The sequence below is a fragment of the Lampris incognitus genome, chromosome 4, assembly GCF_029633865.1.
Source record: "Lampris incognitus isolate fLamInc1 chromosome 4, fLamInc1.hap2, whole genome shotgun sequence".
NCBI lineage: Eukaryota > Metazoa > Chordata > Actinopteri > Lampriformes > Lampridae > Lampris > Lampris incognitus.
In genome coordinates, this window is record NC_079214.1 from 18919492 (window position 1) to 18937445 (window position 17954).

General features: G+C 45.2%; 1 protein-coding gene across 3 annotated transcripts in view; it reads left to right on the forward strand.

Annotated features, from left to right (window-relative positions):
• Nucleotides 1–5149, forward strand: part of atosa (atos homolog A) — a 64796-nt gene extending 59647 nt beyond the window's left edge. Inside the window, exons 9-12 of one of the 3 annotated variants that reach the window (XM_056278675.1) lie at nt 1011–1169; nt 1411–1479; nt 2641–2840; nt 3742–5149. In XM_056278675.1, the coding sequence (XP_056134650.1) occupies nt 1011–1169; nt 1411–1479; nt 2641–2840; nt 3742–3895 (582 nt within the window). In that variant the 3' untranslated portion in view covers nt 3896–5149. Of the gene's footprint in view, nt 1–1010; nt 1170–1410; nt 1480–1536; nt 1713–1804; nt 2841–3741 lie in introns of those variants that run through there. The other 2 variants (XR_008810165.1, XR_008810166.1) reach the window with 2 other exon arrangements.
• The last annotated feature ends 12805 nt before the right edge of the window (nt 5150–17954 follow it).

Genomic DNA, 17954 nt, shown 5'->3' on the forward strand with positions numbered 1-17954 from the left:
CCTTAAAATCAATTTTGAACCACACCGGCAGTTAGTGGAGAGAAGCCAGTACAGGAGTAATATGATCTCTCTTCCGGTTACCTGTCGGGAGCCTGGCTGCAGCGTTCTGGACCAGTTGCAGGCGGAACAGGGACGACTGACATATACCAATACACATGAAGTTGCAGTAGTCCAAGCGGGAGAATATTAAAGTGTGGATGACTTTCTCGAGCTCTTTAAAAGAGAGAAATGGCTTGATTTTGGCAGTACGAAGCTGGAAAAAACTGACTTTCACTACTGCATCAACTTGCTTTTCAAACTTGAAGGTGGAATCAAATATCACACCAAGGTTTTTGACATGATGTTTGACAAGGATGGGACAGGTTGCCAAGACTGTCATGGGGCCAATTTTTTTTTTCCTGAACCAGGTACAGCCCTTCATGGCAATGGTATTCCCTGATGGCAGTGACCTTTTTTAGCAGGGTAATGTACCCTGCCACACTGCACAATTGTTCAGTAATTGTTTGAGGAACATGATGAAGTGTTCAAGGTGTTGCCCTGGCCTCCAGAATTCTCCAGATCTCAGTCTGATTGAGCATTTATGGGATGTGCCGGACCGAAAACTCTGATCCACAGCAGCTCAACCTCACAACTTAAAGGACTTGAAGGATCTGCTGTTAATGTTTTGGTGCCAGATACCACAGCACACCTTCAGGGGTCTTATAGAGTCCATGCCTTGGTGGGTCGGTGCTGTTTTGGCAACACACGGAGGACCAAGAGCATATTAGCCAGGTGGTCATAATGTGTTGGCTCATCAGTGTATGTATATGTATCGGAGTATGTATATATGCGTGTATATGTTTTTCCATCCATTATCCAAACCGCTTATCCTGCTCTCAGGGTCACGGGGATGCTGGAGCCTATCCCAGCAGCCATTGGGCGGCAGGTGGGGAAACATCCTGGACAGGCTTGCCAGGCTATTTTGTTTTTTGGGGGTTTTTTGACTGGATTTCTTTTAAAATTATTTCCAGGAGTGTGTGCTGAACTACCGCCTGGAGCCCTTGGGGACAGTGGAGGGCTTCACAGCTGAGGTTGGTGCCAGTGGGTCCTTCTGCCCGAGTCACATGACCTTGCCTGTGGACGTGTCATTCTACAGTGTCTCTGATGACAACGCTCCTTCGCCATATATGGTGGTTACTTTTTCCAGTTCCTCAATCAATAATTCCATCATTTGTATTCATTCCTGCTCCTGCCTGCATGATTGAGCGCTTAGCTGAAGGCCATATCTGCAAACATTGGAGATATTGTCAAGTCACAGCTCAAAGCACTGTTCGTTTGCATGTAAGCAGCCTCTTCGTGTGTTAGTATTGATGTGGGTTTTTATGGTGTTTTTTGACAAGCTGGTTGTCATTTTATGTGTACACCAAACAGGGTGTGATCAACCTGGAGTCCCTGGGGAAACGGGGCTACCGCGTACCTCCATCAGGAACCATTCAAGTGGTGAGAGAAGCTTTTTGTGTTGTTTTATTTATTCATTTATTTTATTTTTTTGTGGAGGTGGTGTCCAGTGAAATGTGAATGGCTGGGAACAAAGACAGACTTACACCTGGTGCCACGGTGAAATAGAGACCCCTAGTGAGAAAAGGGGACCATTCAACCAGGGCCAAAAGGCCCATTTTCAGTGACGTGGGAAATTTACAGTAGTGGCAAGATCCAACATACACCAAATCTTAGTGAGTTAATCTTGTTGTTGTAACTTTTTAAACAAAAAACGCCGTATGTAAATTTTATTCTGATTTGTCTTACTTTTTATTTAAATCAACAGGTCATTGCTGCCCCACCAACCACAGACAGTGTCTCGATTCTCTTACATTAATTTTGATGAATGAAGTTGGAAGGAGGCTTACTTCTAGAGCTATATTTTATTATCAAAACCTGTATGTTTACATCGAAATGGACGACAGCAAAAAGGCTCAAGGGATGGAGAATTAGTGCCGAAAATTGGCCTGCACTGTCACAACAAACAGGCTTCACTGATATATTATATATGTTCATCAGTGATTAGACGGGTTCTTTATTTTGATAATTTTTTTACAGCTTTAATTGCTTTGAGTTAAGGTGCCTTATGCCATAAAAAAAACCTTCAACCACAGTATTTAAGGCATATAATCAATTATATATTGTACCCAGTGCATGGAAAATATTAAAGTAGGGTAAAATTGTTCTGTTATAACCAGCTGGTCAGATTTACAGTTGAAAATTTTCCCAAGATAGATGGCATCTGTGTCTAAGATGGATTTCCACAGCAGTGTGTAACTCGTGTTTTTGTGTTAAAGCAGCAATGAAAAGAGACAGTATTAATGCATTAGATGTTTGAATAGATGTACAAGAGGATCAGAATCTACATGTATGTATTCAAATGCATTAATTCACTTATTTATGCACTCACTGATCAATGAGTGTGAATGTGTGCTATGAAATGCTGGAGTCTCAATTTGTTGATATGTCTCCGCATTACTTCAACCGAGATTCCTCTCCATTTATCGCATTTGGAAGCCTAATGAAATCCTTGTTTACATAGTGTCAACAAATAAATTGATCCATTCAGCAGAATTGCAGCTCGAAGTGTAAAATCACATGTTCTCTGGCTGCACATTTCAGACCTTATTCAACCCTAACAAAACAGTAGTCAAGATGTTTGTGGTGGTGTACGACCTACGAGCCATGCCAGCTGGACACCAGACCTTCCTACGCCAGAGGACCTTCTCCGTTCCTGTCCGCCGTGACATTCACACACACACCAGCAGGAAGCCCCTCGCCCTGGCCCAGGGACGTACCCTGCGCTACCTCGTTCATCTGAGGTAAACAGCCGTTTGGTGTTCCCCCACCCCCACCCCCAACTGTATGTCCAAGATATAACGCAGCCTAATCAAAGGACTCTGCAGAGGCCTTGGCAGTAATGGACGTTGCTCTGAGCACTGATCCTGGAAAAAGCACGGCAGCAGAAACAAAACTGTGCTGGAGTACACCCAGTGCACTTGGGCCATTGTTTCATTTCCTGTGGAACTTTTCCCAGCTTATTTAATAACATCTTGTAAATTATCTCTACAAACAGGGTTTCCCCGTGTCCTGGAAATTCCAGACATTTACAGACTAGATTTCCAGTCATGGAAAACACCTGGAAAATTATCAAATTGATCTGATGTCCCAGAAATATCATTGAGGTCATGTAAAATTGTAAAGTTAGGTTGTGAGATTGTACTTTTACCTGCTGAGATGTCATATCCGTATTTTCATCTGCAGAGATGTCGCAACAGTGCTGGAAGTATGAGCAGTGAGCAGCTAAAAGTTACACAGTCCATTTAGAGACTGTTAAAACTTCGTTAACGTTAACACTGAATTAATTATATGACCTCCTACCGGCAAGGGCTGTCATGCATGTCCAAGTAAAAGTCCTGGAAAATTATTTCAAAAAATGAGTGGGAACCCTGTAAAAATGCAAAATGATATATATTTTTAATGGAAAGGTTTTGATTGTGCCCACGTTTAATCTGATTTCCTCCTGTGATATGTTTACCCTTTATTCAATTATTTATTTAAACTCATTTTCCTGAACTAATACCCATTTTAAAGTGTTCCATTTCACATTTAACAGAAAAGACGTTACGAAGGAAATGCTGAAATAAGCAGTGTACAACCCATTTATCTAAACCCTACCTCCCTTTCCATCTCTCCCACTTCCCCGCTTCTGTATTCTTCCAGGTTCCAGAGCTCTAAGTCTGGGAAGATCTACCTCCACAGGGACATCCGTTTGCTGTTCTCCAGGAAGTCCATGGAGGTAGACAGCGGTGCTGCCTACGAGCTCCAGTCCTTCACAGAGTCCCCCGCCGACCCACCCTTCTCCCCCCGCTGCTGAGGAGCAGCTCCAGCCTGCGCCCAACACACAAAGACTGAAGCCTAAATCCACCTTGTTAATAGGACCGAGATTTGACTCAACCAGTCTCCTCGTGGCTAGTATTTGGGGGGGGGGGGGGGGTTTCAAACCGAGAGGGTTTACAGGGGTGGCAATCAACTCCACTTTCTGGGGCCAATGCCCATCACTTTTTTTAACTTCCATCCCTGCCTGCCACGCAGAACAGACACGAGAAGATAAAGGCCTAGATTGCAAATCCAAAATTATACCTTATTTTACATTTACCGCAGGCCCTCGGACAAGCGATGGCATTGGGTTCACCAAGGTCACAGTCAGTAGGGTTTCTACTTAAGATATCACTCTCCCAGTCTAGCGGGCCTTAACCAGATTTGTTAGGTAGCATTTGTTGTTTTATCTGGCCTTACAAGATCTGTGCATAACCTCCCCAGCGTCTGGCAGGAGAGAAGAGCACAGAGATGGTCTCTCGTGGCAGGCATACCCCAAAGCCCACTGAATAGGATAGGGGGTCGGTTCACTCTCACTTCGTTCAGTTAAAAATGTAAATTGAATTTACACTTCATGTAATGGCAGTTGCCCTGGTTCTCAATCGTTTTTTTTGTAGATTACATACAAGGATCTTTTATGGCAAAAATTGTTTTCGGTCTTCGAAGAAAACCCACCTCCTGGATTGAACTGAAAGTGAATGTTGACCCTTGACCCTGTGACACCGATTGCTGACCATCGAGCAGGGGAGGTCCACACAAAAGTGGGCGTGAGTGGCAGATTTTGGTGCAGCTCCGTCCATAAGACGTGCTCCAAAAAAAAAACACAAAAAAAAAACAAATGACCACGGACCACTGAAGAAGCTAGTCAAGCAATCAAGCTAGAGCAAATCGAAGGTGACATCGAAAGCGCACTGTGTTTTTTGTTTTATCGTTTTTCCATAATAACTGGAAATGAATTAAAAAAAAGTAGTAATATTCTAATACTTTTTTGTACTGTTACAGAACCACTTTATCGGAAGTGTTGCAATAGAAAAAAAATAACCTTAGTTTAGTGTTTACACATTTACTTTCAGTTTACCTATCATCAGTTATTTAATATTTAAATTAATATTTCAGTTGCTACTCGTGACGTCTGTCATGCTAAGCATTATGATGTAGTGAAAACTGTAAATCATAGTATGTATTTTTTGACATTATAATTCAAATCTGAAAAAAAATATCTATATATCTTATAAAGCAATCTTAAAATCTGTTCCGTCTCTGTGTTTTAAATTCAACCCGCCATATTGCATATTCGCATTGCTGCCATCTCAGCTTTCGAGAAAGAACAAAAAGCCAAGCCTAGACTTTCTAATGCCCTAAATCACATTTACACTCTCAGAGGCCTTCACATCCACAGGGGAAAAACTGGTAGATACAGTGAATGACAATGGATGACACAATTGATCCATTGGGCCCCTCAATTTGTAAGAGGAAAAACACAGAAAAAAGGAAGAAAGAAAAACCTTAAGGAAAAAGAAGAATCCTCAGTATCAAAGGTGGGGGGGTCCCTTTTCCAGGATGGGTAGGCGTGTCTGGTGCCAAGTCTGCCAAGGTAGAAAATGTAGTAGATTTAGAGATAACTCGCATAGTAAATACGCTAAGTGATAACAAAAAGATGAGAGAAAAAAAAAAGATCAGTGGATGTGGTGACGGCACTGAATGCAGAACACAAAGCATCCTTTTCAGGCGTCTCCAAGGAGTATCACTGTCACCCGCCACTTATTCCCAGAGCTTCCCCGAGCTGAGGGAATAAAGAATGGAGCTCCCATACACTGACACAAATGTACTGAGGGCAGTATTGCCAAGACACAAAGTACTACTACTACTACTTTCAGCTGCTCCCGTTAGGACACAAAGACACAAAGTATTTTCATCTAATATTTGGAGATGAAATTAGGTATTTGCTGCATGGCAATTCACAATGTTTTTCTGCTGGCATGAAATTAAAAAAACAAAACATACCCTACATATACACTCACTGGCCACTTTATTAGGTACACCTTGCTAGTACCGGGTTGGACCCCCTTTTGCCTTCAGAACTGCCTTAATCCTTCGTGGCATAGATTCAACAAGGTACTGGAAACATTCCTCAGAGAGTTTGGTCCATATTGACATGATAGCATCACGCAGTTGCTGCAGATTTGTCGGCTGCACATCCATGATGCGAATCTCCCGGTCCACCACATCCCAAAGGTGCTCTATTAGATTGAGATCTGGTGACTGTGGAGGCCATTTGAGTACAGTGAACTCATTGTCATGTTCAAGAAACCAGTCTGAGATGATTCGAGCTTTATGACATGGCGCGTTATCCTGCTGGAAGTAGCCATCAGAAGATGGGAACACTGTGGTCATAAAGGGATGGACATGGTCAGCAACAATACTCAGGTAGGCTGTGGCGTTGACACGATGCTCAATTGGTACTAAGGGGCCCAAAGTGTGCCAAGAAAATATCCCCCACACCATTACACCACCACCACCAGCCTGAACCGTTGATACAAGGCAGGATGGATCCATGCTTTCATGTTGTTGACGCCAAATTCTGACCCTACCATCCGAATGTCGCAGCAGAAATGGAGACTCATCAGACCAGGCAACGTTTTTCCAATCTTCTATTGTCCAATTTTGGTGAGCCTGTGCGAATTGTAGCCTCAGTTTCCTGTTCTTAGCTGACAGGAGTGGCACCCGGTGTGGTCTTCTGCTGCTGTAGCCCATCTGCCTCAAGGTTCGACGTGTTGTGCGTTCAGAGATGCTCTTCTGCATACTTCGGTTGTAATGAGTGGTTATTTGAGTTACTGTTGCCTTTCTATCAGCTCGAACCAGTCTGGCCATTCTCCTCTGACCTCTGGCATCAACAAGGCATTTTCGCCCACAGAGCTGCCGCTCACTGGATATTTTCTCTTTTTCGGACCATTCTCTGTAAACCCTAGAGATGGTTGTGCGTGAAAATCCCAGTAGATCAGCAGTTTCTGAAATACTCAGACCAGCCCGTCTGGCACCAACAACCATGCCACGTTCAAAGTCACTTAAATCGCCTTTCTACCCCATTCTGATGCTCGGTTTGAACTGCAGCAGATCGTCTTGACCATGTCTACATGCCTAAATGCATTGAGTTGCTGCCATGTGATTGGATGATTAGAAATTTGCGTTAATGAGCAGTTGGACAGGTGTGCCTAATAAAGTGGCCGGTGAGTATATATATATGTATCACTTTTTAGGTAGCACGGTGGCCCAGTGGTTAGCACTGTTGCCTCACAGCAAGAAGGTCCTGGGTTCAAACCCCAGGCTGTCCCAGGTCCTTTCTGTGTGGAGTTTGCATGTTCTCCCAATGTCTGCATAGGTTTCCTCCCCCCATCAAAATACGTGCATAGCTTCATACTCCTGTCTGTGCTCCTGACCAAGGCATGGCAAGAAGAACTGGAGTTGGTCCCCGGGCGCTGCACAGCCACTGCCCACTGCTCCTAGCTACAGTCTGTGTTGGGATGGGTTAAATGCAGAGGATGAATTTCCCAACAGGGATTAAGTAAAAGAAAACTTAAAAGAAAAGATAAATTACACTTTGTCTTTTCTTTAAGTTCAAGCACCACAACATATTGTGGCGAGCTGGTGTAAAAGGAGGCAAGTGGTGGAGATCTCGTTTGAGTGAGAGCTCCTGTGTCCCATACACCGCACGACCCCGGGAGTGCTGTTGTATTTTGCCCCCCAAAATGGTTGCTGAACAATGGCTTCCCCAATGAGGTCACTATTACGAACATCAGTCTTAGTCACAGTCCTACAGTCAGTCAGCCAGTAAAATGGTCGTCTACCCAGTCCAAGCCGAGCCCCCCCAAAAAACAACACAACAATAACCAAAACATGAACACCACATCACGAAACAATAATCTGAACACGAACGTTAACAGTCCCAGAATCCCTTAGCCTCCTCCAGTGCATACCTGCCATTAGTCCAGTGACCACCCTCCCCGGTCACCGCATAGCTCCCACCTGAGGGGTCAGTTGTCCTCGGCGATCCTATCAGCCAATACATAGTCCCTCAAATGTCCAGGGTGCCGTCGCTGGCAAACAGGCCGCCTAGGGCTTACAGGAAGCGCAACTGGGGGAGAAGCACACTGATCGGCGCATGGGGAGCTACTGTCGCCCCCAACCCCAACGACAGTCGGAGCAAGGGGGCAGTATGGGGAGGGTCTGTCCTGGTGCAGTGCCACCATACGCTTTTGGCCGGGTGTGCGCACCCGACACACCATCTCAGACAGCCGGTGTCAGAAGTGGGATCCCAGTTCCACTTGTTGAGACAAGGGTTGCTGGAGTCTGCTTGATCTCTACTGAAGTCTGGACTGGCTGTTGTGACTGAGGTGTGTTTGCAGCAGTTGCAATCTTGGTAGAAGCAGCAGCAGTAGCAGTAACGAGCGCATCCTGTTTTCTTGTGATCTCAGAGATCTAATTGGCCTCTCCAAACTTTTTTGTCAATCGAGCCATCTTAGCTTGCAGTGTTTTAATGGTTGTCTGGTGTTTAGTGGCGCCATCGATCCTTTGTACTCTGTCTTTCAACTCTTGTAAACTTTTGTCAAAAACTGCAAGCTGCAAAATCCTCAGCCGATCTTCCACCAACTGCTGTATGTAAATTCTTTTAAACTTTAAGGTGATTGCCTGCTGTTGCTGTGATTTTCAATTCCAGTTGAGTTTCCAATGCCATGCCTTCTACCTTGGGCTTCTTTACGTCCCACTCTATATTCTTCTTGTTTTTCTCATCACCTTCTGACAAGGTATGCTTCAGTCCTGAGGTGGCGCTCTTTTCTTGTGATACTGTGTCAACTCAGATAGAGAACATTGTGTCTCAGTGTGCCGTTTGTAATGAAAACAAAAACAGCAATCCAAGAGAGCCTCTACTTCCCCACACACTACCAGGAAGACCATGGGAGAAGATTGGCACAGATCTCTTTCACTACAATGGTGCAGAATACCTGCTTTGTGTTTACTAATATTCAAAATATCCTGAGATCACCGAGTTGAATTACATGACCAGTCGAGGTGCCATTACTGCAATGAAGTTGACATTCACAAGACATGGTATTCCAGATATTGTCATTAGCGACAATGGTCCACAATATGCCAGTGGGGAGTCAGAGTGTTTTCTGAAAGCTGGGAATTTCAACATGTTACTTCCAGTCCAGGGCATGCTCAGTCCAATGGGCAGGTAGAGAGAACTGTACAAACTGTCAAGTACATGCTTAAGAAGGCACAAAGCAGCAACGGTGACCATTACATTGCTCTGCTTGAATACCACAACACACTGATTGAGGGTGTGGGGTTCTCTCTTGCGCAGCTGTTAATGGGACATCGTCTGAAGTCCAAACTGCCAACATCCACAACTCTACTCACTCCTGAAAGTAAAGCTCAAGTACACGACAAGCAAAAGTACAAGCAAATGAAGCAAAAGAGCTACTATGACAGATAAACACGACACTTGCCAGATCTGCAAACAGGTGAAAATGTCAGAATACAGAGAGGGGACACATGGCAGCCAGCTGTGGTGGTGAACAGACATCAGCAGCCAAGATCCTTCATAGTTCGCACACCAGATGGAAGAGTCTACAGGAGGAACAGGAAACATCTACTGAAGACAGACGAGAGAGAGTTTCCACCGACAGATCCACAGGACATTCCAACATTCACAGACATTGAAACGGGCGATACTAAGAGTGACACAGGACACAAAGACACAGAGGTGACTCAAGACACTGACTCTGACGAAGGACAAGTATAGTCACAGTTGTGTTACACACAGTCTGGGAGAAAAGTTCAGCTTCCAGCTAGATACAGACTAGACACATACAGTCTCACATAGTATGAGACAAGGTCACACGTGTTATAGGTTCCAGAGTGTGAAATAAGATTTATTTCTCTATAGACATATTCCCTTATTTACATGCGCAAACAAGCATTTGCAGATTGTGAGACAAAAAGGGGCGACGAGTCTTGTGTTCTCCTACCTTTGAACACAGTCTTCTACAGGTGTTATACTCTTGAGATCACACTTCTTGCTGCAGCATTGGCTCTAGGTATCCAATAACTTTGTCATAATCTGGCTAAGACATGATTTCTGCCACCATGTCCTGTCTCTTCATGAATGTGTTGGAGAATAAGGCGGGGTTTTCTGTGATTTTTAGGCAGAATGGCAGGCATCGCCGATCTGTTCAGGCGTCCTCCTACCCTCAATACACCATCTATATGGATCCAGTTTGTAAATAGTACTGTTCCTTCTCACATGAGTGCTTCCTTGCTCCAAGTTTTTAATTTTTTCTACGTATGCTTGTCTCTGACTATATCTAATCAGTTCCCTTTCAGCTTTTGATAAATCCTCAACAGTGAGCATTCTTTTTCCTAGTTTCTTCTTGCACATGAACATTTGCTGTAGGACAACCGATTTGATTTTTTTCCTGGATCATTTTCAGATTGTTTTATGGTCTGCTCAAACCCTTTTTTCTTCTCACTCAGGTGCCACAAGGTCTCTCTCCGGTATAAAATCCATGCAGTTGCCTCCTTCAATCTATGCCAACTGGAGTAATACTCTACAGGCTGACTTACTGCATCTGTGCTCCTTACTGGACTTGATATCTTCACCTCAGCATCACGTTCCGTCAAATGGTTGGCTGTTCAGGTCGTTCTGGCCACTCACTCTCATTCAACAAGAATCTAGGTCCTTGAAACCAGCTCTTACTCTTCATGAAGATCTCAATCTTTAACCCTCTCGAGGCCTGATCAGCTGGGCTCTCTGAGGTGTTGACATACGTCCATTGAGAATGTATGGTAGCTTCCCTAATGAACCCTTTGCCACAAACGTTTTGAAACGTAGGGTATAATTTTCGATGTACTTTAACACCATCATGCTATCTGTCCAGAAGAACGAATCCAATAGGGGAGCCTGAGTTCTTCCTTCAGCATCCTGTCAACCATGACTGCAACTACTGCCAACTCCATTCTGAGAACAGTAATTTGTTTCAGTGGTGCCACTCTTGACTTTCCCATCAAAAAGGAAATGTGTTTTTAACCTTGCTCATTCATGAACAAAAGATAAGACACAATGCCATATCCATCTTGACTGGCATCTGAAAAATGAATTTGTGCTGCTTTCTTGGGCCCAAATGAGGCGGATTTTATACATCTGCTCACACTGAGTTCTGGGAGCTTGTCAAGGTCTGATAACCACTTCTGCCATGTCTGGCTTTGCTTCTCTGGAATTTCTTCATCCCAGCCTTTTTTCTCCTTGCAGAGATCTCTCAAAATGAGCTTAACATGTAAAAGAAGTGGTGCCAAAAAACCCATTGGGTCATACATCGGGTCGAACTGACAACAGACAGGATGCCTCTTCTTGTACCTGGCTTATCTGGCAGTTGAATCTTGAACCTGAAGCTGTCAGAACTTGTGCACCACTGCACACCTAATGCCCGCTCCACATGTAATTCATTATGCTGCAAATCTAGATCTTTAACGTCTGCTGCTCGTTCCTTCTCAGGGATGGAACACAGCAGGGCTCTACTGTTGCTCATCCATTTTGTTAGATGGAAACCTCCACTGGCACACAAAGTCATCAGTTCCCTCATCAGATCAACAGCTAAGTCTTCTGTAGCTACTGATTTCAAACAGTCGTCTACATAGAAGTTTTTGAGGACTGTCTCAGTGGCTTCTTGTGTAGTCTTTGTTGCTGCATCTTCTCCTGTTCTTCTAAGTGCATACGAAGCATAACTAGGGGACGTTGTAGCTCCAAACAGATGGATGCACATCTTGTACTCTGCTGCTTCCTCATTCAGATCACCACCTGGCCACCAATGAAAGCGCAACAGATCAGCATCCATGTCTGGAACCTGCACCTGGTAGAATATGAACTCAATATCAGCCATCATCACGACTGGCTCTCCTCTAAATCTCAGCAGCACTCCGATAAGGCTGTTCGTAAGATCGGGTCCTTGTAGCAACTTTTCAGTCAATGAAACTTCTTAGTAAGTTGCCGCACAATCAAAAACAACTCTTAGTTTTCTCTTTTTCTGGTGGTATACTCCATGGCGTGGGATGAACCATACCCTACCATTGCTGTGACTCAGTTGCTCTTCTGGTACGCTAATGGCATAACCTTTCTCCAATATGTTGTTCATGAATCCTTTGTACTCTTCAAAGAAATCTGGATTCTAATGAACTTCCTCTTCAAAGTGTTAAACCTTTGTTCAGCTATACCATGGTTGTATTGCTTCTTCATCTTCAGAGGCAACTTATGGCAGTAATGACCATCAATGAACCGTGCTGATGTTGTTACAGCATGCATGAACTCCTTATCCTGTTGGGATGGTTCTCATCTATCATCACAGCTGCTCTTTGGAAAATCAGCATTGTAGTGCTGAGTCAACATTTCTTTGATGTTCATCACAGAGATGTGGTTGACCAAGAAGCTCTTTCTTGTGGTGTCATCTGACTGCCTCTCTCCCCCTCTACAAATTGGCCCATTAACAACCCAACCAAGAGCTGTCTTTACAGCATATGGTCAGTCTCTCTGGCTGGTAATAATCTCCCAAGGCTCCATAGCTTTGTAAGCATTGGCACCGATGAGCAGGCCAATGTCTGACTCTAGCTGTGGGAGATGGACTCCATTCAGGTAAGACCACTTCTCCAAACCTTTCCTCCGTGGTATACTGACTTTCTTTGCAGGCATGTTTGGTTGAGTATACACATTTGGCAGCTTAATACAGTTTTGTTCGTCTAGGTTACAAACCTCCAAATCTGTAAGAACATCTCTTCACTCCCTGTTCTTGTGCCATATTGTGAAGAAGGAACTCTGTCTTTCTGCCTTGGATGTTTAACTTATTTGCTAAGTCTTCAGTGCAGAAAGTCGCCATGCTTCCTTGATCCAGGAATACATAGGTCTTGATAATCCTTGTGCCTTTCTTGTGTTTCATCTGCACAGGTACTATGGAGAGTATACATTCGCTGCTCCCGGCCCCAGTGTGTTCACCTTGTCTACACCCTGCAGACATGAGAGCACTTGTACACTTGTAACTTCACCTGTGCCTTGTGAGCTGTCATCCGCACTGCTCTTTTCTGAAGTCGCATCTTTCTTCACCATACACAGGATAGCAGGGTGCTTAAGGGAACAATCTGGGTATGATGCCTTTTTCTTGCAGCCTTTGTACTGATGACCTGCTGTAAGACACCCAAAACAAAGAGCACTGGACTTCAAGAACTGAATTCTCTCTATCAAACGCTGATCTCTGATCTTGCTGCAAACGTTCAGTGAGTGACTCTTTTTACAGTAAAGACAGGGACTTTGGAAAACACTAGTGGATTTAGCTGAAGTAGATTTCTTCTTGGGTTGACCTTTACTGGCATCCTTTTCAGTAGAAGACATGCTTACAGCAAAGCTGCTCCCTTTGGGCTCACTTTTTCCAGCACTGGGTCTCTTCTTTGTACTTCCCTGTCTACCAGAGGTGACATCCAGGATATCTCCAAACAGTAGGTCATTGACGACTTTAGCTTGATGGTTAACAAATTCTACCAAATCAGAAAACCTGGTTATTATTCTATTTTTTTTCTTGAATGTCATAAGCATGGCTTCTTCATCTTTCAGTTTGAATGGAAGTTTAGATAAGATGCACTTCGTGTTGGTGGGGTTGTTCATCTCATCCATGTAATCCACATCACTTACTGTGTTACAACATCCAATCGAGAACAATGCAAATGTATTCAATCCATTTCAATCTTTTGGCTTTATGTGAGGCCATTCCATTGCCTTCTTCATATAAACTGTGGCAATTGTCAGCTCATCTCCATAGTGACGATCAAGCAGTGGCCTAGCTTCTCTGTAAGCCCTGTCTGGGCTCATGTGCTCAAAGCTATGAATTAGATCAATTGGCTCTCCACCCGTAAATTGCTCTAAATAATACAACCGATCTTGTTGGCCGGCAGTTTTACTATCAATGGCATGCTCAAAAGCCCTTATGGAAGATCTGTAAGTGTCTCCTGTAAACACTGGAATGTCTCTGTGAGTGAGTTGAGATAAACTTTGTTGCTTGATGAGCATCTCAGTGACCTAATTTTGGCACTGCAACACTTTGTACAAGCCTTCAGTGGAAGAGTCAGTACACTGGGCATTGTCTGCAGTAAGCCTTGATAGAGATCTTCTTCTGGCTGAATAATCAATTTGATCATCTAGCTTTGGATTGAAAACTGGAAACAGCTTACTGTAATGGTCTGTGCCCTCTGGCTATGTTAACTTATAACATTAATAAAGCAAGGACGACTTCTCTCTGACTGGGTGTTTATTCACCGACCGAATTCCCACTGACGTTGTTACGTACATCATGTGACTTTGTTGTGGCGCTACGGAAAGCCGTAAGGGACATTAGCAAATCAAATATTACTAGCAAATATTACATCTCCCTTTTTCTGAAAAGTGCTGCTTTCTCTGCAGAGATACAGACCACGTTGAGCACGTTTATAAGCGAATACAATCTTAATAAGAAAGAATATGAAAGTGGAACTCTTATATAACTGGACTGCAACAAAGTAGTGTAAAACATTTCCTTCACTGTCTAAATGTGACACCGTAATAACATTTCATCTTTTTTTTTCTTTTTCATTTCATTACTGGTAACTGCAAACAGCAGGTAGGTACACAAGGTAAGTGAACGCTGTAAATATTTCTTTTCAAAACATAGCAGGTATAGTACAGGTTAGTGTAAAATTCTCTCTTTTTTTAACATTCATAAGTCAAGGATTTGTCTTGGTTTGATCGTGCGACCTGACCTCGTGGTGTAACCAGGCTGTGTGTCTGGTTGTCGCTGATTGTTCGTGTCTGGAGGTTCAGCATGCTCTTGCTGATGGGCTTGTGTGTTGTTGTTAGCGCTGGTAACAGTCTGCTGTGAAGTGTGTGTGTGTGTGTAGTGTGAGTGTTCACTCTGCTTTGTCGCAGGTGTTGACGGTTGCGTTGGTAGATCTGACCTTCTTTGGTTTGGATGTGGTAGCTCCTGTCTGTGTTCGCTGGTCTTTCCACAGTTGCAGGTCTCCAGGATCCATCCTCCTGCCGGAAGCGGATTGGTGTGCCTGCGGGCAGGTGGGGCAGAGGTTTGGCTGTTCGGTTGTAGTATGCCTGCTGGCGCTGTTGACATACCTCTCTCCTTTTGTGAACATCCTCCTGACTGGCGATCTGTGGCTGCAGGTGTTTTGCTGTTGATGGGAGAATGGACCGCAGCCTCCGACTCATCAGTAGCTGTGCCGGTGATTTCAGGTTGTCCACCGGTGTGTTGTGATACTCCAGTAAGCTCATGTAGGGGTCTTTGTTCTCAGCTTTGGCTTTGTCCAGGATGCGTTTGGCCGTCTGGACAGTCTTCTCGGAGAGGCCGTTGCTCTGTGGGTAGTGGGGGCTTGTGGTGGTGTGTGAGAAACCCCATGTCTGTGAGAAGTTGCGGAACTCACCAGAGCTGTAGCACGGACCGTTGTCGCTGATGATAGTCTCGGGGATTCCGTGTCGAGCCATTGCTGCTTTCAGCTTCATGATGACGGCAGATGAGGTGCAGCTGTAAAGTCTCTCTAGCTCGAAGAATCTGGAGTAGTAGTCCACAGTGACTATGAAGTCCTGTGAGTTCCATGTGAATAGGTCTGTGCCTATCACTTGCCACGGCCGCTCGGGTATGGCGTGTGACATCATTGGTTCCTTTGCATTTGCGCTGCGCCGTTCTTGGCATATGCTGCAGTCTGCTACCGCATCCTCGATCTGTTTCCCCATGCCAGGCCAGAACAGTAAGTCTCTTGCTCGGCATTTGCTTTTTTCCACACCAAGGTGGCCGGCATGGATGCGCTGTATCATGTCCTTGCGAAGCTTTTGGGGGACAATGATTCTCTCACCTTTGAACAGGATACCGTCCATTTCTGAGATTTCTGCTCTGTGGTTCCAGTATTCCTGGATGCTGGGTGGGCACTTTTTCTTTGTGTCTGGCCAGCCAGTGAGTGTGGCTCGTCTGAGTGCGGTGAGCTGTGGATCTTGCGCTGTTTCCTGCTTGATTTCTGTGAGTCTTGTGTCGCTCACAGGGATGTTGCTGAGGACTGTGTGCACTTGGGCCTCCATCCCTTCCTGTAGGTCACTGTCGTGGTGTTCTATTGACTTGCGTGACAGTGTGTCGGCCACCGGTATGTCCTTACCGGGGCGGTGGATGATTTGGATGTCGTATTTTTGGAGCGCCAGGATCATCCGTTGCAGCCGGGGTGGTGCTGCTGCCAGTGGCTTTTTTAGTATTGCCTCCAGAGGCTTGTGGTCTGACTCCACAATCACTTTTCGTCCGTACATGTACTCGTGGAACCTCTTGCAGCCGAAGACCACAGCGTAGAGCTCCTTCTCTATCTGTGCGTAGTTTTCTTCAGTGCTGTTGAGTGACTTGGACGCATAGACAATTGGTTTGCCATCTTGGAGCATGACAGCCCCAAGGCCACTTTTGGATGCATCCACTTGGAGTCGCAGCTCTTTCTGCGGGTCGAAATATGAGAGTACTGGACCTGGGTGCTGTGTAATGAGATTCTTCATCTCTTGGAACGCCTTGTCGTGGACTGCATCCCACACAAACTCACTGTCCTGTTTCAGAAGCTGTCTGAGGGGTGAGTTTATCTGTGAGAGGTGTGGAGCGAATCTGGCGAGGTAGTTGATCATGCCGAGGACTGTCTCCAGCTCTGCTTTGTTCTGTGGGGGTTGCATGTCCTTGACCGCCTTCACCTTGTGTGGGTCTGGTTTGATGCCTTCGTGTGAGAGCGTGTGGCCGAAGTAGCTTACCTCGGACACGCATATGTGACACTTGTCGGGGTTGAGCCTCACCCCTCGCTCCCTTGTGCGCTTCAGCATCGCTCTGAGACGCTGGTCATGTTCCTCTTTAGTCTTGCCGAACACTAGTATGTCGTCCACTATGGCCATCACACCGTCCAATCCTTCATATGTTTCATCCACGCGTCTCTGGAACTCGTCTTGAGCGGACACGATTCCGAATGGCAGTCTGAGGAAACGATACCTGCCAAACACTGTGTTAAATGTCGTCAACATTGAGGATTCAGTGCTCAGTTTGATGGCCCAATAGCCTGACTGCGCGTCTAACATGCTAAAGTACTCAGCTCCAGCGAGCTTTGTGGTGGCGTCCTCCAGCGTGGGGAGGGGGTAGTGAGGTCGTTGTATGACTTTGTTAAGAGCTCTGGGGTCTAAACACACTCTAAGTTTGCCTGTCTTTGGCTTCTCAACAATGACGAGTGCGTTCACCCATTCTGTGGGTTCTGTTACCTTACAGATTATGCCGCCTTTCTCCATGCTGTCAAGCTCGTCCCTCAGTTTGCTGCGTAGGGCGATGGGGATTCTGCGTGGCGGGCAGACGACCGGCGTTGCATCTGGTGTGACGCGGAAGGTGCACTCGCCTGGGAACTCTCCTATTCCCTGGAAAACATCTGCATACTCATCCATTATGCTCTGTGATGTGACATTGTTTTCCTCGCTCACAGCCGTCACTATTTTTACCAAGTTTAGGTCACGGCATGTTTTCATTGCCATGACTGGTGGGGCGTTTGTGTCAATGACGTAAAAGTCCAGCATCATTGCATTGTCTCTGTACTTACATTTGAGTTTGCATGTGCCTTTCATGCTCAGCGCGCCTCCTCCATATTCAGTGAGTCTGTGTATTGCTGGTTTCAGTGTCACATTTTTGAACAGCGCCTGAAACAGGTTGGTGGGAATAGTATTGGCCTGTGCCCCAGTGTCTAGTTTAAACTTTACCTTCTGTGGAGGTGTGCCAATTCCAACCTCTACATAAGCCTGCTCGTTGCTTTTTCCGTTGTTCTCTATTGAGATGCAGTCTATGTACAGCTCTGTCTGTTCTCCCACAGCGGTGCTCTCCACTGTAATGTTGTCGAAGTACAGTTCTTCCTGCTCTCTGTCAGTGGTGTACTCTTCTGGGTTCTCTCCGACGGCATGTACTGTGCCGCGGTAGTACTTTGTCTGTCCCTGG